We start from the raw sequence: 24,593 nt of genomic DNA, 5'->3' as shown, positions 1-24,593 counted from the left end.
CACGTGGGTCTAAATTGCAATGCATAAAATGTAAACTTTAACACATTCTAACCATAGGATTTTTAGCTTTGGATCTTTTTAAAACTATAAGACAACTCTAAAAACCCTAAATACCAGTCAAAGTGCAAAAGAGGTCCTTCAGAACATATCCCTTTGGTATATTATAGTCGCATAGATAACAAAATTAAATAAGAAAATAAACTATTAGTTAAAGAAGTAGGTGAAAATCTCTGATTATCTCTTCTCCTCTTTGGATTTTTGTTTTGTTCCTGAAAAGTTACAAACAAAATTACAGGTAAGGCTTTTACCTGTAAATGTTCAAAATAATTGATTTCCAGGGTTTTTTTAGGTGGAATCTGAATGCATGCCATGAAAAACCATACTTGGAAACAAAGTAACGCTGCACTTTTCACCTGTGGGGAATGGAAGGTGTAAAGATACTTGCATGAATGAGACAAACTATAAATGACCAAGTCCACCTCAGTCCTGAGGAAATTCTGTGAATGCCATGGGCAGCATAGGATCATTCTGAGTCTTGTGCTGTTTACCTGAAATATTTTTAAGAAATATAATCTAGTCACACCACCAAAGGAAATCTTAATTTTAAGTCTATTAATTCTCCTTTAATTCAAGGGGAACTTAGTTTCCTTGAGTTACTCAGAGCAGCATCTACAAAATAATGAAGAAAGATATTAATATTCAAGTGACTTTTAAGACCAAAAATGTTGCCTATGCTATGATTTCTAACACTAATAATAATGTACAAGATGGAATCAGTTAATTTAAGGGAAAATGTGACTCATTACAGCTACATAATTGGCTTTTGAAAGTATTCCAAATATTAGCCTCTTAGATTTTATCTTATTCTAACAAGTATAAATGTGTAACATTGTAAAGTGCTTGATTCAACATATGCAATGTTTCTTTGTATTTGTTTGATACTCTTCTTTTCTGGTTAGTGTTTTCTCTGCCCTACATAAGAAATTGTTAATCACTTAGCCATGAATATATTGCCTTTTTGGTTTTATAAGTTTTATTATTCTAGCTTTTATATTTAGGTCTATGATCCAACTCAAATTAATTTGTGTGTATGGAGTGCGGTGGAGGGATGGAGGTTCATTACTTTTTCTAGATGGATATCTAGTTGCTCCAGCACCATTTGATTAAACAACCTTCCTTTTCCCATTTAGTTGACTTGGCACCTTGATTGGATGTTAATTGATTATATATATGTGTGTCTACTGAAATCTCTATTTTTCTACATGACACTGTATTTACTGTAGCATTATAGGGTATTGAAATCAGGGTATGTAAGTCTTCCAAATTTTGAGATTCTTTTTAAAATTCTTTCCCTCTCTGTGTACATTTTAGAGTAAACTTGTCTATTTTTTTTTCCAAAAGGGCCTGCTGAGATTTTGATTGCATTAACTCTACAGGTCAATTTGGAGATAATTGACTTTTTAACAACTTTGAGATTTCCAATTCTTGAACATGGTATACTAGTATACCATGGGTCATTTTAAATGTATCTAAGCAATGACTTCTGATTGTCAGTATAAAAGTCTTAGATGTTTGTTGTTAGACTTATTTTTATTTCATGTTTTATATTACCAATGTAAATGGTATTATTTTTTTAAATTTTATTTTTAACACTTTGTGGTATGATATAGAATTAAAAATTACTTTGTATGATGACTTTGTATACTTGGCCTTATAAAATTCATTTATTACTTCTAGTAGGGTTTTTTGTGTGTAGATACCTAATGATTTTATACATATAAATGATCTGCTAAGCACAAGTGTAGCCTCTTCTTTTCTAATCTTTTTGTTTATCTTTTTATTTTGAATTATGGCACTGGCTAGGATTTCCAGTATCAATGTTGACTAGAAATGGTGAGAGTGAATAATATCCTTGGCTTCTTCCAAATCTTAAAAGAAAAGCTTTCAATATTCTATCATTAAGTATGATGTTAGCTGTGGTTTTTCACAAGTGTACATTAGCAGGTTGAGGAAATTCACTTTATTCCTAGTTTGGTGAGACTTTTTATCATGAATGGTATAAAATTTTGTCTGGTTCTTTTCTGCATTTATTGAAATGATTACATAAATTTCCCCTTCATTATGTTAATATGGTGAATTACATTGAATTTTAAGTGTGTAATACAAGTATTTAAAGATATACATTTTCTACCTTCCTTAGCTGCATCCACAAATTTTGATATGCTCCATTTTCATCCAACTTGCAATAATTCTAATTTATCTTGTGCTTTTACTTCTTTGTCCCATGTGTTTAGATTTATGTCATTTAATATCCAAATTTTAGGGATTATTGATTGCTAATATAATAAAAACAAATAAAAAGTGACTCTATTTGTGGGGTTCCCATGTGAGCCAATATTTATATTGAGCCCTATCAACCTTAGATTTTATTTTATGTCATAAATGAAATTTGGAACCAAATAAGTTATTCCTGGTCTAATAGATCCATCTAAACACAATGTATCATTACCTGGAATTCAGATACAAATCCAAAACTAGAAATTCAAAGGAAAAATGTACATATAATAATAATAATCTTGTTCACACACAAGTTCAAAAACAAGTCTGTTTTCTTTTTGTGTGTGTGCTGCCTTTTTATAGACAGCTCAGTATCACTCGCTGTGAAAATCTACAAAAACATTGGTTTGTATACAGAAATTTTATTTGAAAGAGTTTTTTTAAAATAGAAATGAACATTAGATTAGTTCTCATTGCTTCATACTGCCTTCATATATCAAATCTTGTATACAGATACAGAGAAGTGTGCGTGTGTGTGTGTGTGTGTGTGTGTGTGTGTGTGTGTGTGTGTATAGCAGAAACCTACCATAAGGAAAGAACATATTCTGTGAACTGAGTAAAAACACACTGGTAAAGCATTCTTGGATAGTAAAGCTTATACCTTAAAAGTATTTTATCAGTATTTAGTTCTGAAGGATCTCTTGTAAGACACCACAGTATCGGAAACTTTCAAACTTATCAACCTCGTAAGAAAGGGTTTAACATGTTTATTAAATCCTAGCTAACATAGTAGGCTTGCAACTTTATTTCTAAGTGCAAAGAGGTTCTTACCCTATGCCAATTGCATACTTGGTAAAACTTTAAATTTTTTAGCCTTTAAACAAATAGTATACAGTCTGTTCATATTATACCTGTAAATTTGGCATTCTGAAACCTATAGTCACCGATTTAAATCTTCAGACTGTCCCCTGGAATCAGGTCTTCTTTTCTTCTGTTTAGATTTTTCACCAACCTAAATAATACATTAATTAGTAGCCAACAATGGTAATATAAGCTAATAAAAAAACAAAGACATTACATTGCATTGCAGCTCAAAATTTCACAAAGCTATTGCACATATTCAAAGACCTTCATGACACTGTTCTTGAGTCTTTTGAGTAACCTACAAAGGACTGAGGTTACTAGCAAAAGTGGTTATTATTTTAATGATACATCATTAATTTTCACCCTCCTATGTATACTCTTCCATCTTTAGGGTCAGAGTGCATGGTCAATGTAGCACTTCAGTTAAAATTATTGACACAATAAAATAATAATTTCATATAAATTTTCTAAGATTTATGGGAGCTTTAGTCACAGTCCTCTTCCAAACAATATTCCTTTTTGCTTTGGGTTTTCTAAAATTAAACAGTATATTTGGCAGAACTATCTTTGTAATTGGTGCTAAATGAAGTCAAATGCATGATAGGATAAGACTAAAAAGTCAATATTTGAACTGATAGAGAAGTGTGACTATGTTGTAAAGGAGCAGAGCATAATAGGCATTCATTTAAAATGTGATTTGATGAATGAATTAAATTACCACATGTAATGCGATCTATAGCCATTACAAAGCCAGATGTATTAGCTAATGTCTGAGCAAAAGGTAAACCACAAAAACATGCAGACTCATAGCATTTCATTCTTTCAAAGCATATTTCACTCACCAAAGGTTAACATTCCTTTCAGTGAGCTATATAGGCATGGCTGAAGCAATGAAAATGAAACACTAATAAGAAATGTGATATTTCTGCTTCTTAAGACTGTATAATAAAGATACAAGTAAAGCAGAACATTTGATTAGATACCCATGTGCCCCAGGCGGAGGTCATCACAGGCATGGAGAACACACATACCATTGACCCTCAGCATCTTCATGGAGAAGCTGAATGACATCTCCATTTTTAATCAGGAGGTCTTCTGAGCCTCTTTTTCTGCAATCTGTTAAGGCTTTATATTTGCCTGCTGACTGAAAGGTTGTTTTGAAAAATTACATTATAAACATGATTGCAAAACTACTTGCACAACTGCATGCTCTGTGACAAACAATTAGCACAGTACTTCAATGGTAAATGTGATAGCTGCAGCAGCTTTGCAGGAACAAACAAACATAAAGCAGTTTGTGATGGGGGGAAAAAGCGGAACATGTGCTTATTTAGCCTGAAGAACTCACTTTTATTTGCAAAAAGAGAGTTACACCATGAACTACACAGAAAATAACAGAGCACAACTAATTTAAGTTACATTAATCATAAGCATATATCCAGGAAAAAAAGAAAATTAAAATAATTTTAAAATACTGTTATTTGCAATCTGCTCTCATGAAAAATTTATCTTGGCACATACAAAAGGCAATTGCCCTGAACAAAGATTTGCTTATGCCCCCAAAAGGATTTCTAGGCTTTATACTGCTTGGCACAAGTAAAAATAATGGGTACAAAAATCTCTGGGTCCGATAGAAGCAGATTAAATGTTGTGCTTTACTTGACATTAATCTTTTTGCAGCTTTATATATTTTTTAAAGAATTAAGGTGTGTGTTTTTTATTTTACAGAGAGAGGAAGAGGGAGAAAGAGAGAAACATTAATGTGAGAGAAACATTGATCAGTCGCCTCCCATACACACCCCAACTGGGGATCAAGCCCATGACCTAGGTATATGCGCTGCCCAGGAATCAACCACCAACACTTCAGTGCACGAGACAATGCTCAACCAACTGAGCCACAGTGGCCAGGGGTGCAGCTATATTTTTAACTTGATTCATTAATAACCTAAGTAATCCAAGGCATACTGATTACATTTGGTTACAAAGCAGATTAAGAAGAAATAATATATCTCATGTCCAGATGTATTCCAAGATATTTCAAGCACAATATCTTACACACTGAATACATGATTTTAAAAAGTAAGAGGACCATAATTAATTTTTAAGGAAAGAAAAGAAATAACTGTGATGTCGAGTCTTTGCACATCCAAAGGAATTAACTTAAAAACAATATCCACATCACTTGGGATGAATGTCTTTTGAGCAGTATTTTTACCAAATGGGCTAAGGAGCAGACAGGAAAGAGCTACTTGATATTTAATAAAGTAGCTTCATAAAAATAGGAGAGCTAACCCCAATACCAGCTCTATGAGAAAAGCAGCACCCATTAGTTCTGACTTTTTTTCATTTTATAAAGTGAGGCTAAAAGAGAAGCTCATTGCAACCCATTTTGCTTTGGTGGAGCCTTCTTTTTTGTATGCATTTAACTATTTTTGTATGATTTTCTCAGTAGCACACCTTAGGGAATTATTGGGAGAAGAGGGAAACTAATAGGTTTTTCTACATTTCCATCCCCTATGATTAAAGCACTAATCAGTTTTGCATATTTGCTTTATTTTCTGACACTATAGGTGGGGAAACGCTTACTGAAGATGTTATCAGTTCTTGACAATCATCCCCTCATAGATTATCTACAGCAAATGTTTAAACCCCAAGTGGCTTCCCCTGACTTTTCACTTGCATCTGAACAACTACCATCCTTAAGCAGTATTAATTAAAGAAATGGAAGTTATTTTTATTATTAGTCTAAACCAGTGGTTCTCAGAGTTTAGGAGATAGACCTTTGGGGGTTCCTGACACCCTTCCAAGGGTTTGCAAGGTCAAATCCATATGAAGACATTATTTCCCTTTCACTCTTATCCTCTCACAAGTATACAGTAGTAGAGTTTTCTAATAACTACCTGATGTATGATAGCACAACAGACTGAATGCAAAAGCAGACTAAAGAGACTTGCAAAAATATTTTCTAACTAAATCTTGTGTTTTGGAAAATGTAAATTTTTAATAAAATGTTATTTAAATGAACTTACAATGGGTTTATTAATATTTTTAAAGAGTGAATAAATAACTATATTTCTTAGTTTTAATTTATAATCTGATAAATATCAATAAATGTAAACAAGGACTCTTTGGGATTCTCAATAATTTTTAAGAATGTAAAGAATTCTTACTTTAAAAAGTTTGAGCACTTATGGTCTAGACAATTAACTCTAGACAAATCTCCCAGCAACACTGAGCCTCAGCTTCCGCCTCTGTCCATTAGAGGTAATAAAGCCTGCCCTTCCTCTTAATAATACTATGAATATTAAATGGGAAATATTGTAAACTGTAAACTACTGTACATCTATGATTATGGTCACTGTATTATTAGCAGAAAGAATATTCTGTTACTTTTTTGAAGAAAGCATTCAGGTCAATGCTCTTCAGCTTTGTGGTTATCCATGCCACTATTCCCATATCTCAATGTTAAAACTGCCAAACTGATTTTGTTGTTCTGAAGGGCATCAAGCAGCAGTCCATTACAAAGCATCATTCCAACCCTCCAAGCTGGTGACTTCAGAAAATTGGAGGTATACCCTAGTCCTAACATCCCTCTAATAATCCACTAGGATCGTAACAACATTGCAAACTACTTAAATAGCAAAAGTACGTACAACACTTACTTTTACCTTAAAGCAACCTCCTTTAGTTTTAGGGGGTGACCTCTTGCTCCAATATGCTGACATTTGGTATCATTAGCACATTTTTTAACACCCCACTAAAATATATTCCCCAAATATTATTAATGTGTAATGTTTATTTCCTCTATTTTCCAATCTGGAATCTAAACTTATTTTTTTTAATTTCTTTATTGATTAAGGTATTACATATGTGTCCTTATCCTCCCATAACCCCCCATCCCCCCCCACTCATGCCCTCACCCCCCTGTTGTCTGTGTCCATTGGTTAGGCTTATATGCATGCATATACGTCCTTTGGTTGATCTCTCCCCTTACCCCCACCCTCCCCTACCTTCCCTCTAAGGTTTGACAGCCTGATCGATGTTTTTCTGTCTCTGGATCTGTTTTTGTTCTTCAGTTTATGTTGTTCATTATATTCCATAAATGAGTGAGATCATGTGGTATTTATCTTTCTCTGACTGGCTTATTTCGCTTAGCATAATGCTCTCCAGTTCCATCCATGCTGTTGCAAATGGTAAGAACTCCTTCTTGTTTACCGCAGCATAGTATTCCATTGTGTAGATGTACCACAGTTTTTTAATCCACTCATCTGCTGATGGGCACTTAGGCTGTTTCCAAATCTTAACTATGGTGAATTGTGCTGCTATGAACATAGGGGTGCATATAAAGTATATTTGACCCTTCTTTGTTCTTTGATTTTATCTCACATGCCTTGGTTGAAAACACAGTGGTGACGTTTAATTAAAGATGAAACTGCATGTAAGCCTAACCAATGGACACAGACAACAGGGGGGTGAGGGCATGAGTGGGAGGGATGGGGGGGTAATGGGGATAAGGACACATATGTAATACCTTAATCAATAAAGAAATTTAAAAAAAGATGAAACTGGTCAATGTATAGAGACTTGGAATAGATGACTATTCATCTCATCAACTTCAGTAGGAACTCCATGTATAGCACAAATAAGTTCTACTTACAGAGCAAAGTACTTATTGAATATTCATAATTGTTTTAAAACTTTAGGCCGTGGAATACACCACAAGGATACTGACAAAAGAATGTCCCTACATACTTCACCTATTTCATCAGTAAAACTGCTTTAAGAGTTTCTATTTATTTTAATTTGTCATTACTCACCAGTAGGGTTCTTTCTTCTCCACTGTCAACATAGGAAGAGGAAAAATAGTTGTTTGACCATGACTCAGGGCTTTCAGAGATTTCTTCAGTCCAAACTATAAGAAAAACATGGGAGGTGACAGTTACTTAATGGTGTTGGTCCATTGAAAAATGTAAATGCAGGAACAAACAAAGGAGAGAAGTAAAATTTACTATAATAAGCAAGTCTACAGTGGTCCAAGAATAGTATCTCCCTATAATAAAACCTCCAATTAGATTGCACTGTTTTAGAATTGCTGATATTTCAGAAATATCACCTCTTTTACTTATTAGGATGGTTTCAAGTTGGGGTTGGTGAGAGAGTTATTAAAAATAAATTAGCCCTAGCCAGTTTTGTTCAATGGCTAGAGTGTTGGCCCACAGAATGAAGGGTTGCAGGTTCAATTTCAGTCAAGGGCATGTACCTGGGTTGCAGGCTTGATCCTGGCCCTGATCAGGCCGTGTGCGCAGGAGGCAACCAATTGATGTGTGTGTCTCTCCCCTCTTTTTCTCTCTCCCCCTCCCTTCTACTCTCTTTAAAAATCAATGGGGGAAAATATCCTTGGGTGAGGATTACCAAACAAAATAAAAATAATAAGTTAAATAATATTCTAGAGAATATTTACCCCTTCTTATAGAAAATAATCTCTTCCAAAATTATTTCCTGTAGCCTTTTTATTGGTCCATTCAATTAGCACTTATATCATTATACCTAGTAATATTTTTTACTTATCTTATCTCTCTTATTAAGCAGAGACTATGTCATATAAGAGCCTTGCATGTTAAGATACAAATTAAGCAATCTAATGTAGGCAGAGAATTAACAGTATCACAACTTGGCCACACTAAACTGTTCATGTAATCTTATAACAGTAATGTCAACTTTCTCTGTCTTGGTTTCTACACCTGTCGAATGAAGGCATTGGTACTAGGCTCTCTCTTGACTGCTCTGGGGGCTATAGCACAAATGAGCTGATGGAAGTGACCTTTAAATGGATAACTGAAAGTTGAGCAATGTTATCATTACTTGTTTTTCCTCAACTAGTAGAGATTAGGAACCATCATTATTACTGCATATCAGGCAATCTGTTAGGCATTTCTCCAGGGAGGTCTATGCTGTTGATCCCACAGTTGTTCAGGTGACCCTGCTGGATGCTTCTGTAGCACCTTGTACTTCCCTTTCAAAATACTTTTCTCACTTAATTTTAATTGCTCCTTGAATTATCTTTCTTTCTTCCTAGCTTCATGGGGATGGCAGTTGAGTATATCTTAAACTTTATGCCCAGGGCTTTACACAATTCCTGGCACACAGACTGTGCTATATTTGATGAATTAAACAAATGGTTTGAAATCAGTGTAAATAAAACAATTTGCATTAAAAACTATTCCAGGTATAAATGACTCTATCCGTTAAATCTATGGCAGTTAAAGTGTGCATTCCTTTAAGCCAATATGTGTTTTATTCATCTTTCTATCTACACTGTGTAGCAGGGGTTTCCAGACTTGAAAATGCATCAGAAACACTCACATGGAGAACTGTACATCACAGATGGCTGCTGCATTTTACTCCCAGGATTTCTGATTCAGAATGTCCCGGGCAGAGTCAGAGAATTCGCCTTCCTTACAAATTCCCAGGTGATGCTAATGCTCTTGATGCAGGGACTGCACTTTGACAATCACTGCTCTGCAGTGCCCACCAGCATCTTGCAATCCAAGGCATATAAGCCTTATAAAAATATTTTAATTTAGTTTTCTTTATACAAAGATAATAGATGTGTAGATTTTCAAAATGAACAATGAGAGAAAAGAATCTGCACAATCATGAATCTTACCTCTTGATGACCATGACACATACCTGTATTTGCTTCTGCCTGAACTGTCGAAGTTGCCTCATGGACCCCTACCACAGTGCTGGTGTGCTCTGATTTAGTTATCTCAGGAACTATAAAAGCTTGCTGTTGCCTTCTGAAATAGTAAATACATAAAGATAAGTGAGCTTTTACATAGTCAAAGAATAATTAGAAATTAAAAACGGTATTTGTTCTACTGATACCATGTGTCAAGAACATACTCTTGAGAATCCATTCAAACAGAGCTAACTCTCCCTCATGTAAGTCTGTGTGGTAATAGTTCATAACATATAAAAATTTAAATCCTAGGATCCAAACCAGCAAGGTCTCTCTTTAATATGCAAGGAAAAAAATTACTCCCTTCTTGACCAAAAGCAGGTATATTGCTTAAAATCCCCATAGTATATAATACTGTATATTTGAAATTTGCTAAGAGGTGGATCTTAAATGTCCTTACCATACACACACACACACACACACACACACACACACACACACAAAGATAACTGTGTGAGGCAATGGATATGTAAATTAGCTTAACTATGGTGAATATTTCACAATGTATATGTACTTTAAATCCTCAAATTGTACTCTTTAAATATATAAAATTTTAATTGTCAACCATAACTTAATAATGTTGGAAAAAATAAAAACAAAATAATCCCTGTTGCTCTGTGAACTTTTAACCTTAATCAATTAAATAAGATGTATGTAAATGACAAAACTTTACTCTGATTAATACTGTTGACTTTTATCAGCTAATATAAAGTTAATTACTACATGAAATCTAAAGACTTCTATAATATGACAAAAGATTGAGTATTGTGAAGATAAAGACTTCCGCTGTGACTTTTAAATGTTTCTCTTAAAGCTCCAGATGAGCCAACATACTTTGCACCTGTTTTTAGCTACCTCTGAAAGATATGATGCAACAAAGAGAAAAGGTATTATTAATAAGTCATTCAATGATCCCTCTATCAGTCAGAGGATGCATGGTGGATTGGATTTCTGTGCCTAGGCTTTGGCATCAGTGTGGTGAATCTTTCTGCATATCTGTAAATGTTCTGTGGAAACTCCATTTTTTAGGATTCCTAGAGGCAAAATACAAGGGCCGCATCTCTAAACCAGCACTCATCAGTGCTATCTTTTTTTACTGCTACCTTCCTCAAAGACTTCATGATTGTGTCCAAGCATGGATCCCTCCAAGGACCCATACCTCATCTCTAACTACATAGAAAGAGAGACCAAGTCACCAGCAAATGGTTTCCATCTGGGACCACAAAGCTGTGGGCCAGTAGAGGCTGCCAATCCTTTACCATTCTTAAACTCTCTTTCTCTGATGAGATTGAAGATGTCCAAAAATACATTGAAGAGAAATCCATGCATGCAGCCACTGTTATGGTAAGCCTACCTGCCAGCTCCCCTCCACCCCCAATATACTGAGAACAAAGTATTTGTAATTGTGTTTGGCCCAAACTATTGTATTATTTTTTAACATCAAGGGGAACAATTAAATAACTATTAAAGACTATCAGTCTCCAAGTATAAGGACAGAACTGAGAAAAAGGTGTGCTTATGGAATGTGATGTGTTATTGCTAAAAGGGCAGGTAGTTTTTGTCTGAGATGCTTTAATTACATTGCTTCATGTTACATAGGGAAAATAAAAGATTGTGGGAGTAATGTTTCTTAAAGAATAACAACTTACTCATCATTCTGTTGAGAAGAAAGCTGGTCCTGTTCAGTTAACTGATTACGCTGCTGTTGTTGTTTAACTGTGGAATAAAAGAAAGTTTATATAAGCAACATTCAGAAGCCACACTTCTTCCTTCCTTGAAGACCAATGACTTGCATGCGTGCACACACACACCCATTCCCATTAAACTTCACAGACTTGAAATAACCAGAGAAAAAAAACCAGTCTGAATTTGGAATATGAGAGAACTGAAAAATTTAATATTTCATTCAAGAAATTTGAGGAGAACCAAGATGGCGGCATAAGGTATATATCTATACGTGCCACACCCCACAACCACATTAAAACTACAACTAAAAGACAAAACGGCTATCATCCAGAATCACGGGAAAGCTGGCTGAGTGGAAGTTATACAACTAGAAGGAAAGAAAAAAGCACATTTAGACTGGGTAGGAGGTGCAGAGTCGCCAAGAGCAGAGGTACAGAGGCGCATGAAACGGGCTGCAACTGGGTGCACAGTATTTTTCAATCGGAAGGAAGATACAAGCTCCTGACTGCACTGAACTTGTTTCTGGCGAGACTCTGGGGATCCACACTCCTATGGGGAGAAACTGGACTGTCTGCCAGTGGATCGGAAAGTGAGGGTGGCTTTCTCGCAGAGCTGCTCGCAGGGATCATTGTTATTGTGGGGGCGCGGGACTTGGGGACTCAGGGACGCGGAGACATGGAGGCACCAAGAAGCAGAGATGCGGAGACGCGGAGAGACGCGGAGACGCGGAGACCTGGAGACGGCGGACGGCTGACGGCTGACGGCTGATGGCTGACGGCTGATGGCTGACGGCTGATGGACAGCCATCGCTGTTTGCTCCACCTGGGTGATTCTCTGAGACCATGCCCCACCCAATTCACAACTCCACCCAAGCTGTGCACAGCGGCACAAATGAATTATCTGTCCTTTCGCAGCCTAACCTAACAAACTGCAGCTGGGTCAGAGAACTCCAAAACTTCCAAACCACAAACAAAAAGGAGAAATCTGCAGATCTTGCTGTAGCTCCTGCTGGGTGGACTCACACAGTAGCTGACTTTGCACCTCCTCAGAGATCCAGAAGCCAGTATACTCAGTGGTCAGATACCAGATTTCAACTCCTCACATCCATAAGTGACACACTCAAGAGGCAGACTCAGTGAGCACCAAAGCCCCACTGAAGCAAGTCCTGCCCCCATAAGGGTGTCTCCAGCACAGCAGTTCTTCCACTACAGACACAGCGTGTCCTCGCAGTCAATTGGCCTGGAGGTTATTTCCTCTCAGGGATACCAACAGCAATCAAGGCTTAAATACAACAAGACTGTGCACCCAGGGGTGCACCAAGAGTGTCCACCTCAGGTGATTGGGGAGGCTGAGCCACTGGGCCCAATAGGACACCTACCACACAAAGCCACTCAATCAACACAGGGAAGCAGCCAAAATGCAGAGACAAAGAAACATGTCGCAAATGAACGAAATGGAGGAAAGCAAACTACTGGATGTAGAGTTCAAAACCACAGTTATAAGGTTACTCAAGAATCTTCTACAAATCTCCAAGGAACTTAGTGAGACCTTCAAGGATCTTTTTTTAAAATATTTTATTGATTTTTTTTCAGAGAGGAAGGGAGAGGGATAGAGAGTCAGAAACATTGATGGGAGAGAAACATCGATCAGCTGCCTCCTGCACACTCCCCACCGGGGATGTGCCCGCAACCAAGGTACATGCCCTGAAATTGAACCCGGGACCTTTCAGTCCGCAAGCCAACGCTCTATCCACTGAGCCAAACCGGTCAGGGCATCCTTCAAGGATCTTAATGAGAATGCCAAAAAAATGGAAAAGAACCAGTCAGAAATTAAGCATACACTGACTGAAATAAAGAATAATATACAGAGATCCAATAGCAGACTAGAGGATCCCAAGAATCAAGTCAAAGATTTGAAATATGAGGAAGCAAAAACCACCCATCCTGAAAAGTAAAAAGAATCCAAAAATATGAAGATAGTGTAAGGAGCCTCTGGGACAACTTCAAATGTACCAACATCCGAATTATGGGGGTGCCAGAAGAAGAGAGAGAGCAAGATATTGAAAGCCTATTAGAAGAAATAATGACAGAAACCTCCCCCTACCTGATGAAAGAAATAGACTTACAAGTCCAGAAAGCACAGAGAACCCCAAATAAGAGGAATTCAAAGAGGACCACACCAAGACACATCATAATTAAAATGCCAAGGGCAAAAGACAAAGAGAGAATCTTAAAAGCAGCAAGAGAAAAACAGTTACCTACAAGGGAGTACCCATACAACTGTCAGCTGATTTCTCAACAGAAGCCATGCAGGCCAGAAGGGAGTGGCAAGAAATATGCAAAGTGATGAATACCAAGAACGTACAACCAAGACTACTTTACCCAGCAAAGCTATCATTCAGAATTGAAGGTCAGATAAAGAGCTTCACAGACAAGAAAAAGCTAAAGGAGTTCATCACCACCAAACCAGGATTATATGAAATGCTGAAGGGTATTCTTTAAGAAGAGGAAGAAGAAAAAGGTAAAGATAAAAATTATGAACAACAAAGCGACAACAAATACATATCTATCAACGAGTGAATCTAAAAATTAAGTCAATAAAAAAATATGATGAACAGAATAAACTGGTGAATATAATAGAAGCAGGGACATAGAAAGGGAGTGGACTGACAATTCTTGGGGGAAGGGGGTGTGAGGGGTGCGGGAAGAGATTGGACAAAAATCTTACACCTATGAATGAGGACAGTGGCGGGGGGGTAAGGGCATGGGGTGGTGTGGGAACCAGGTGGAGGGAGCTATGGGGGGGAAAAGAGGAACATTTGTAATAATCTGAACAATAAAGATTTAGTTAAAAAAAAGAAATTCGAGTATATTACTAGAACCACCCTTACCCCAACATTGCCAAACACTGATTACTTGAGGTCCTAAACAGTTGCTTCATGGTAAGGACTCAGAATTAACACAGTGAGTTTGATATGTTATTTCACAACTACTTCTTAAGCACTAGAGTTCATTTTCTAGTGTAAAGTTCATTCTCCAAAATAGTTTAAACAACCCCATGAGTCTTGATCTCTTACTAGTTTAACAAGCCCTTTCATTACAAATAGTTTAAAGTAAATATCATTCCCATTCCCTATAAAAATTATCACAAAATCTGAGTCAATGAACTTTACTATACTTCTTGTTTTTAAAAAAATACTGGCTTAAATTTACCTGTCAGAAGTTCTTGTTGCTTCAATAAAATATTTCTTATTTCTTTTAACCATATCATCTTCACATCTATATTTGAAGCCTAAAGATTTTTAAAAGGGGGAAGAAGAAGACATGTTTCTTCTAAAAAAAGATACTTTATATTAAACCAATGCAATTAAGTTTATCAAATATGAACCGGAACAGGAGTCCTGAACCACCATATTCAAACTAACATTTTGATTCTTCAAACTTCTAAGAAGCAAATAAGCAACCATCAAATTAGATGAAATAATGGTCAAAACCATTTTGAAACTGCCTTTAAATAATAACATTCATACTAATTAGGAAATATAATATCAGTTATTTTTCTTTGTAGGAGGGTTCTTTTAAAATATAAATGTTTTGTTTAATTTTTGTAAAATAAAACAAGTCCTACTGTTTCTGAAAAGACAAAATAGATTACTATTGCAGAGTAATCTTGATAACTGATGGCAGCAAGCAAGCTTCCTTAAATATCCTCCCTTTACTTAAAAGATATATTTGTTTAAAGATAGCAAGAAGTCTTATAACTAAAGCCAAGAAAACATATTTTTATGAAATTATAATCATCTAGTACAGAATTAAAACAAAGAAAAAGCACTGGGCACTTTAAACAGATAACATCATGTTCACCTGTCACAAGTTGTGATACAAATAATTATTGAAATTACAACATACTCTTGAAATGTTCTCATTCCTCTACCCTTCACTCAAACAGGTTGGACCTTACAGCATATCTGGCCAGAGATTTAACCATAGTCTTCAGTAACACAGATCAAGTGTCTATGGTCACATTGCTCTGTCTTGTAATCAGGTACTCTACTCTCTGAGTGCCAAGCACAAGAGGAACTCAGAACTGTTATGAATTTGTAACTCTAGAAACCTGATGGGGAAAGAGAAGCACCTGCTAAGCTCTTGGCTATCAGCTATAGTTGATAAATCTCCTAGTGAAGTTTTGTGAAAACTTAAAGCCCTAGAAAGCACCATAGGCATGCGTCGTTTTAAAAAAAGCCTGTTACTGAAAAAATGTTTACCCATACCAGAAAAAAATAATAACTAAATAATATTTAAGTGACCTATATGAAAGGAATGAGACATTTTATAATGTAACCAAAATGATTTTTAGAAAAAATTTTAAATTACCAACCTGGACAATATAAATTTCTTCTTTCCCAGCATACCAGATTTCAAACTTGCGGTTATCTCCTTTTACATATTCAGTGATTCCAACTTCATCCATCTATAATATATAAGTCAAAATTTTCATGAGCATTTTGAATACGAAATTACATTAAATCTACCCCCATCATATTCTAAATAAAATTTATCACTTGGGCAAAATACACATTTTATATTCAAAAAATATGAAATTATATGAAATGATATTTCAATCACAGACCTGAATATTTAAATGTTTGCAGTGAACTATGCACTTATTGTGCAAATTGCATGCCCCATTCCAGTGATTGAACCAAAGGTTATATATCTGAACATTCAAGTAGTCCATCTAAGATTGAATTCTGTTATAAATTAACTGTATACTCTGAAAACAAATTATGTCCAAAAGAAGTAAAAGTAAGCAACATCTGTGTTAAAAGGTCATCCAACATTAATTTAAATAGTTATTTTTAACAACTATTTTACAAAATAAGTTAATCTTACAACTTATTACTTATCTCTATAGAAATCCTATAAGTTACAAACATCTGATTTATGGGGTATGGGAAAACCAGCCAGGTACACAAGGAGTCCCTCCAGTTCCACCATTCTCTCAGCCTTTCTAGAAAACAAATAATCTGTCATGGGAGAATGATGTCTTTTTATAGCCAGTAAAATTTTTATATATAATATCCATTCCTTATCACAGTTTTTCTTGTCCTCCATATGATTGTGCAAAGCACAATATATTCCATTTTCATTCATTCTGTGCTGCTAATAGCACTGTTAATTCCATTTTGAGCAATTTTACTCCCTTTTACACACATTCTTCTTTAATCCCCTTCTCCGTTCTCTTTTCTTTCAATTCTTGCCCAGTTATCTAAAAGGAATATCTTACTTTCTGTTCCTTTTATGAGCCCTACAAATGACCCTAGTTAGGGCTGATAAGCATTCAAAGTAATGCTAGTGAGATCTCCATATCAAAGAAAATAAAAAGGATTATACTTAGAAATGAAATGTGACATATAAATGAAAGAGCCTGTGGCATCTACCCTGAATGTAGTCAGAAATTACTTTCTCAATGTCCAAAAATATCTTTATATTCCTATTCAACCACTCTAACCTACTTTTGCTTAAACATCAGAATTTAAAGTAATAATATCATATTCAATGTCTATTTAAATTGACTTCGCTTCAATACATTACTTTGTCCCAATAGCATGATAAGATGGAAAGCACAAGGGCTTTGGAGTCCAAGAGGCTGGGATTGGAATTGCACCTCTACCACTTAATAGTTATGTTTCTTGCTGCAAGTTGCTTAACCTTTCTGAACTTGAGTTTCCTCAACTATAAAATGGGGAGAATACCTATTGCATAGAGTTGATATAGGATTAAATAACAGGCATTAAATGCTTTGGTCATACAATGAGCTTTGTAAAGTATGAGTTTGCTTTCTCAACTTCGTTGCAACACATACAATGTATCATTATAGATTAAATGAGATTTTTCCAAGTTACCCTGGAAATGTAACCATTATATTTATCAGACAATATTATTCTCAGTTCCAAATTACATGTATACAGAATACATTTATCAAGAACACACAAACTGGACAGTATACAGCAAATAAATTAGAATGGGCCCTAGCTGGTTTGGCTCAGCGGATAGAGCCTCGGCCTGCGGACTGAAGGGTCCCAGGTTAGATTCCGGTCAAGGGCATGTACCTGGGTTGCGGGCACATCTCCAGTAGGGGGCGTGCAAGAGGCAGCTAAATCGATGTTTCTCTCTCATCGATGTTTCTAACTCTATCCCTCTCCCTCTCCCTTCCTCTCTGTAAAAAATCAATAAAATATATTTTTAAAAATAAATAAATTAGAATGGTTGCTACAGGGGTAGAGAGGAGGCACGTGTGGAGAATGGGGAGTAAAAAAGATGAATGAAGGAATGAAAGAATGAATGAACATGTACAGGCTTCCTACCTTGGTGTAGTGATTGAGAGCATAGACTATAGAGCAATCTGCCTGGGTCTGAAGCTGCACTGCACCAGCTATGTGCTCGTGGGTAAATTATCACTCTGGAACTTAGCTTTCCCATCCACAAAATTGGAATAATAGGTTACTAATAGTTCCCACTTATATAAAATTGCTATGTGGATCAAATGAGTTAACAATATTTATAAACACTCAGAACAATTCATAGCACATAGTAAGCATTGTGTGGTATGTTATTTTTTTTAATAGATGATAGCCCTTGCCAGGGTGGCTCAGTTGGCTGAGCATCATCATCTTGTGCACCAAAAGGTCATCAGTCAGGGCATATACCCAGGTTGCAAGTTTGATCCCCAGTCCGGCAGGTGTGTACAGGAGGCAACAGATCCGTGTTTCTCTCTCACAACGACATTTCTCTCTCTCAAAAAAATCAATAAATACATATTTTTTAAAAAAATAGATGATAATAATAAATGCATGAACTGAGGTCTCTGAAGAACTCAAATCTCTTCACCTGACTAACCTTAGGGACCTTTCTTTGCATAGAAAGGGCCAACTTAAAATATAGTACACAATTAGGTAAAGTACCTTCCCAAGAAGAGATCTGCACTCTGTCCAATATCAGTTGTAAATTCTTGGTTCTCAACCAATGTTTATTAGAGACATAAAAGACCCTTGGAGATTTGGGGGTTTGAAGGTGGGTTGCTAATATCCAAGGAGCAATTGGGCATTTGTAATGAAAAAAAGTGAGAGTTTTAAAGAAGTTGTGACACTACTGTCAGTTTAGAAGTAAAGCAGGGAAAGAGGACAGTAGGAAGAAGTTGGAGACCTAACAATGGCCAGGAACCTTGTTAGGAACAGCATGGAACTGGTAACCGTCGGAAGAGTCAAAAGCAGGGCCTGCTTATGTAGTAGCCTTCTGACACAAACACCTCAGGCCTATCTCAGGACACATTGCCTGTTCTCTTTATTACTGCTGAAAAAAATTCATCAATTCTCAAATATATACAACAATGAAAGAACATGCTCATGAAAAATGACTTGTATGCATGTATATGAGCATAATCAATGGATAGACAGTAGGGGGATGAGGGCATGTGCTGGGGGGTGGGAGTGGCTAGACAGAGGTCAATGGAGGAAAAAGAGACTCGTGTAATATTTTAACAATAAAGAACTTAAATTTTAAAAAAATGACTAAAATGATTAGTGTAATAATTTTCTCTACTTTCCAAATTTTTCTATAGCAAATGATATATTGCTTTTACAATTTAAAACTTGAAAGATAAAACTAATTAGGTGTAAAAAATCAAATTCACTAATTACAGACCCATGAGAGTTGGAAGTTCCTCTTATCAAACATCAGAACCATCTGGGAATATCACTAGACTGCCTGTGACTCTCTCAAACATTATTGGTCTCATTTTCATACCAAACTAATATTAGACCAGAATGGTAGTTTGGGTTATAGGAGAGAAGAAAGTAATTTCAAAAGATAGGACAAGACAAGTATGGACAGGATTCGGCTGTAGGTGGGTTTGAATACTGAGGGAGATGCTAGGGAATGGAGGAGGGATACAAAAAGGAAGGTGGGGAAGGGCTAAGCACATTTCATTTTTAAATTACACTAAAGAAAAGAAATAAATTCTTTCCTCATTGTCTCTTGTTATAAAAGCTCCCTGATACCAAGAACTCTACACAGTACCACCAGTAAGAGTGCTCATGGAGGAGCCTGGGTCACTTCTCATTATTTCACACTATGCTCTGCAGGACACTAAGGAGCCCCCTTAGGGACTGCTTAGGATTGGAGTGAGAGAGAAAAAGGATGGAGGCAAAGCTCTGCCCTGCCTCACTCATTTCAGGCAGAGAAGTTCTGCTTTACCTGACTTCTATATTAGACTTCTATTTAAGATTTTATAGATGAGAGAAGGAAAAATGGGTGAAGGGTATCAGAGGAAAGAAAAACTTCCAGTTATAAAATGAATAAGTCCTCAGGATGTAAGGTATAGCATGATGACTATAATTAATAATATTATGTTGCATATTTGAAAGTCACTAACAGTTCTCATCACAAGAAAGAAATTTAACTGTGTGGTGACAGATGTTAACTAGGCTTATTGTGTTGATCGTATCACAATACATACAAATACAAAATCGTTGTACATGTGAAACTAATATAATGTAATAGGTAAATTATACCTCAATTAAAAATATTGTTTAAACAAAGGGATGTACCACTAAAGTATAAAACCCACTCATTTGAACTGAAAAATTACACAAACTTAGATATATATATGAAAGAAAATTAGATTATGCAATTCAAATTGTCTTACTTTTAAAGAGCGCTTAAAACTGTATGACGGGTATCTACCAGAGCCTTCTCCACTTTCAACACGTCTTTTACAAAAAACAATGGCTTTTTCATACAAGAAAAGGTGCCGCTGCATTGGTTTGAATCTAGCAAAATCCTTCATTTTTGTAGCACCTTTTTTGTGTCCAGTCCAAACACTGAATGCACCCTGCACTATCATCTTGCCCAGCTCATTTAAGTTTCCCTAGAATAGAAAATCAAAACTTATTAGTACAAGGCAGAGCTACATTCAGATTCTTTACATCAACATTACAGTGTTTAGCTTGAACTACTAAAATCCTGATGCATAATTGATATAGTTTTTAAATTTTTTCATAACTTCTTACATTAAAACATGCCATGTGTCAAATAGTTACCAAATTACTATGGAGTATGACATCTAAAAGCTTCCTTTTCCCTGGCTTCATGTCTCCATTTGGAGGTAGTTTAGATAGGGAAACTCTCATCTCTTCCTCAATCCCGATTGGCGCATGACACCTACCAGTCCAAGTTTCTCCACTGGGTGGAGCTACCTCTAAAGATTTTATCTTTTTCTTCCATACCTATCCTGGACTAGGACAAGGAGAAATACTGGGACAACAGGTCTCCTTAGAAGACCCAAACATTCCTTCTAGCAGGATCACACAAGGTCTGGATTTGGGGGTAGGCTTTTGGGGACAAAGGGAGTATCACAAATAAATTTGGCTGGTGATCTGAAGCAATTCTCCCCTTAGCATTATCAGTAATAATGCTGACATTTAGATCTCCATTTGTCTGTCTCTTCTTATTTCTCAATTGGTTCCAAAAGAGGAAGAAAGGTATGTGAACATGCTTACCCCCTAAAATTGTAACAACCATTAAAATCTACTTACAACATAGCCATTTATTGCAATCTGATGCATAGAGTCATTAACTGACTTCAGTAAATCCAGCATTGTGTCAAGTGCCACCTTTAATTGTTCAGATCCTTCACAGTCTTTACTATATTTTAATAGTTCCTGTAATTAGAAGTCAAGAATTAGACTTAATAGTAGGCAGATATTAATAGCTGGAGAAAATGAATAAAATTTCAGCCAACATGCTTTCAAAGAGGAGTTCAAAGATAATGTCACTTTTTTGAGTAGTTTCTTTCATATGCTATTTGTCACATTAATACTATATTTAATAATAATGTCAAAATTGGAGAAGAAATGGAATATTGCCTAAACAATATAAAGTAAAGGACATTCAATGCTTTCAGTGCTGAAGAACAAAGTTTTTAGGACATACTAGAGATTAGTTTGTAAAGCAATCACATTTTTTGGTCCTCTACACACAAAAATTTACTTTTCTCCTTTATTGTTGAAAGTATTACAGATGTTCTCTTTGCTTGCTTGTTTCTTCCCCATTGACCTCCTCCACCCTGCACCACCTCCTGGCCTTCACCACTCTGTTGTCTGTGTCCCTGGGCTATACATAGAGCCTGCCTTCCCTCTGAAATTCATCAGTCTGTTTCATGCTTTTATGTTTTTGGATCTATTTTGTTCATCAGTTTATTTTGTTCATTAGATTCTACATATGAATGAGATCATGTGATACTTATCTTTCTCTAACTGGTTTATTTTACTTAGCATAATACCCTCCAGGTCCATCCATGCTGTTGCAAACAGTAAGACTTATTTTGTTTTGTTTTTAAACTGCATAGTATTCCATTGTATAAATGAACCACAGTTTTGTTTTGTTTTATCCACTCATCTGCTAATGAGCCTTTGTTTCCAGATCTTAGCTATTGTAAATTGAGCTGGTCTGAACATAGGGGTACACATATTCTTTCTGATTGGTGTTTCTGATTTCTTAGGATATATTCCGAGAAGTGGGATCACTGGGTCAAATGGCAGTTCCATATTTAATTTTTTGAGGTAACTCCATACTGTTTTACACAGTGGCTGCACCTGTCTGCATTCCCACAAGAGGTGTATTAGGGTTCCCCTTTCTCCACATCCTTGCCAGCACTTGTCATTTGTTGATGATTGTCATTCTGACAGGTGTGAGGTCATTGTCATTTTAATTTGCATTTCTCTGATGATTAGTGACTTTGAGCACTTTTTCATACGTCTCTTGGCTTTCGTATGTTCACTTTAGGGAAGTATCTATTTAGGTCCTTTGCCCATTTTTTAATTGGATTGTTTGTCTTCCTTTTGTTAAGTTGTATGAGTTCCTTATACATTTTGGAAAGTAACCCTTTATCAGATGTATCATTGGCAAATATGTTCTCCCATGCAGTGGGCTCTATTTTCATTTTGCTGATGGTTGCTTTTGTTGTACAGGAGTTTTTTATTTTGATGTAGTCCCATTTGTTGATTTTCTCCTTAGTTTCCTTTGCCCTAGACCAATGATGGCAAACCTTTTGAGCTCGGCGTGTCAGCATTTTAAAAAACCCTAACTTAACTCTGGTGCCATGTCACATATAGAAATTTTTTGATATTTGCAACCATAGTAAAACAAAGACTTATATTTTTGATATTTATTTCATATATTTAAATGCCATTTAACAAAGAAAAATCAACCAAAAAAATGAGTTCGTGTGTCACCTCTGACACGCATGTCATAGGTTCGCCATCACTGCCCTAGACAGCGGTCGGCAAACTGCGGCTCTCAAGCCACATGCGGCTCTTTGGCCCCTTGAGTGTGGCTCTTCCTAAGTCTTAGGAGTACCCTAATTAAGTTAATAACAATGTACCTACCTATATAGTTTAAGTTTAAAAAATTTGGCTCTCAGAAGAAATTTCAATCATTGTACTGTTGATATTTGGCTCTGTTGACTAATGAGTTTGCCGACCACTGCCCTAGAAGATGTATCTGTAAACATATTGCTATGAGAGATGTCTGAGATTTTTCTGCCTATGCCTTCTTCTAAGATTTTTATGGTTTCATGACTTACATTTAAATATTTTACCTGTTTTGAGTTTATTCTTGTGTATGGTGTAAGTTGGTGGTCTAGTTTCATTTTTTTGCATGTACCTGTCCAATTTTCTCAGCACCATTTATTGAAGAATCTGTCTTTACTCCATTGCATGCTCTTGCCTCCTTTGTCAAATATTAATTGAGCAAAATGGCTTGGGTCAATTTCTTGGTTCTCTGTTCTTGTGCTTTAGGGTGTTTTGAGTACAGTGGTTTTGTAGTATAACGTGCTGTCTAGTATTGTGATTCCTCCACTTTGTTCTTCTTCTTAAGATTGCTGAAGCTTTGGGGGGTCTTTTTTGGTTCCATATAAATTTTTGTAGTGTTTGTTCTAGATCTGTGAAATATACCATTGGTATTTTAATAGGGATTGCATTGAATTTATAGATTGCTTTGGGTAATATGGACATTTTAACAATGTTGATTCTATAAATCCATGAACATGATATATTCTTCCACTTGTTTATATCTTCCTCTATCTCTTTTTTCAACGTCCTGTAATTTTCAAACTATAGGTCTTTTTACCTCCTTGGCTGAGTTTATTCCTAAGTATATTAATTTTTTGTTGCAATGATAAATTAGATTGTTTTTTTTCATTTCTCTTTCTGAGAATTCATTATTGGTGTATAAAAATGTCGTCGATTACTGGGTGCTAATTTTGTATTCCGTTACATTGCTGAATTCATTTATTAAATCTAGTTTTTATGGAGTCTTTAGGGTTTTCTATGTATAATATCATGTTATCTCTGAATAATGACAGTTTTATGTCCTCCTTTCCAATTTGGATGCCTTTTATTTTTTCTTCTTATCTGATCGCTATGGCTAGGACTTCCAGTACTATGTTGAATAAGAGTGCTGAAAGCGGACATCCTGGTCTTGTTCCTGTTCTTAGGGAAAATGGTTTCAGTTTTTGCCCATTGAGTATGAGGTTGTTAAAATACATTTTAAAACAAGCTATGCTGTATTTACACATCACACAATTCACATTACACAGGGGTATGCCATCTTCATTTTCCATTGAGAAGACCCATATTAAATGCAGTTGCAAAACTCTAAGAAATATTTGCTTAGTTCTTTTTAACAATAGTAAAAATTCTGTAGTAAATGTTATAAATATGTCAATGTACATGTATGTACAGTTAAATAGCTAAAGAGACACCAGATATTCTCAGCTTTACATCTATGCTTCCAGCACTTGCATAGCCAGTGAACCAAAGGAACACACTGCGTTGATCCTACTGCTAAACCTAGCCTTCCTAGTCAATGAGTCTACCTATTTCTAGTGTTTTCTAGTCTTCTAATCCCTTTTCATGACTTTGGCACATCTGACCCAAAGTAAATAAACAAATGCTTAATGTACT

At 35.9% G+C, this 24,593-nt stretch overlaps 1 protein-coding gene across 1 annotated transcript in view; it reads right to left on the bottom strand.

Annotated features, from left to right (window-relative positions):
• Nucleotides 1-3,217: 3,217 nt before the first annotated feature.
• The window catches only part of MCF2 (MCF.2 cell line derived transforming sequence), a 121,766-nt gene continuing 100,390 nt past the window's right edge, over nt 3,218-24,593 (bottom strand). The window contains 8 exon segments of the mRNA XM_023757085.1: nt 3,218-3,289; nt 7,959-8,053; nt 9,832-9,941; nt 11,533-11,599; nt 14,782-14,860; nt 15,947-16,039; nt 20,276-20,497; nt 21,165-21,290. Coding sequence (XP_023612853.1) covers nt 3,218-3,289; nt 7,959-8,053; nt 9,832-9,941; nt 11,533-11,599; nt 14,782-14,860; nt 15,947-16,039; nt 20,276-20,497; nt 21,165-21,290 — 864 coding nt within the window.

This window comes from Myotis lucifugus, unplaced genomic scaffold (assembly GCF_000147115.1).
Source record: "Myotis lucifugus unplaced genomic scaffold, Myoluc2.0 scaffold_2, whole genome shotgun sequence".
In the NCBI taxonomy this organism is placed as follows: Eukaryota; Metazoa; Chordata; class Mammalia; order Chiroptera; family Vespertilionidae; genus Myotis; species Myotis lucifugus.
This window is presented reverse-complemented; position numbering and strand designations above follow the sequence as displayed.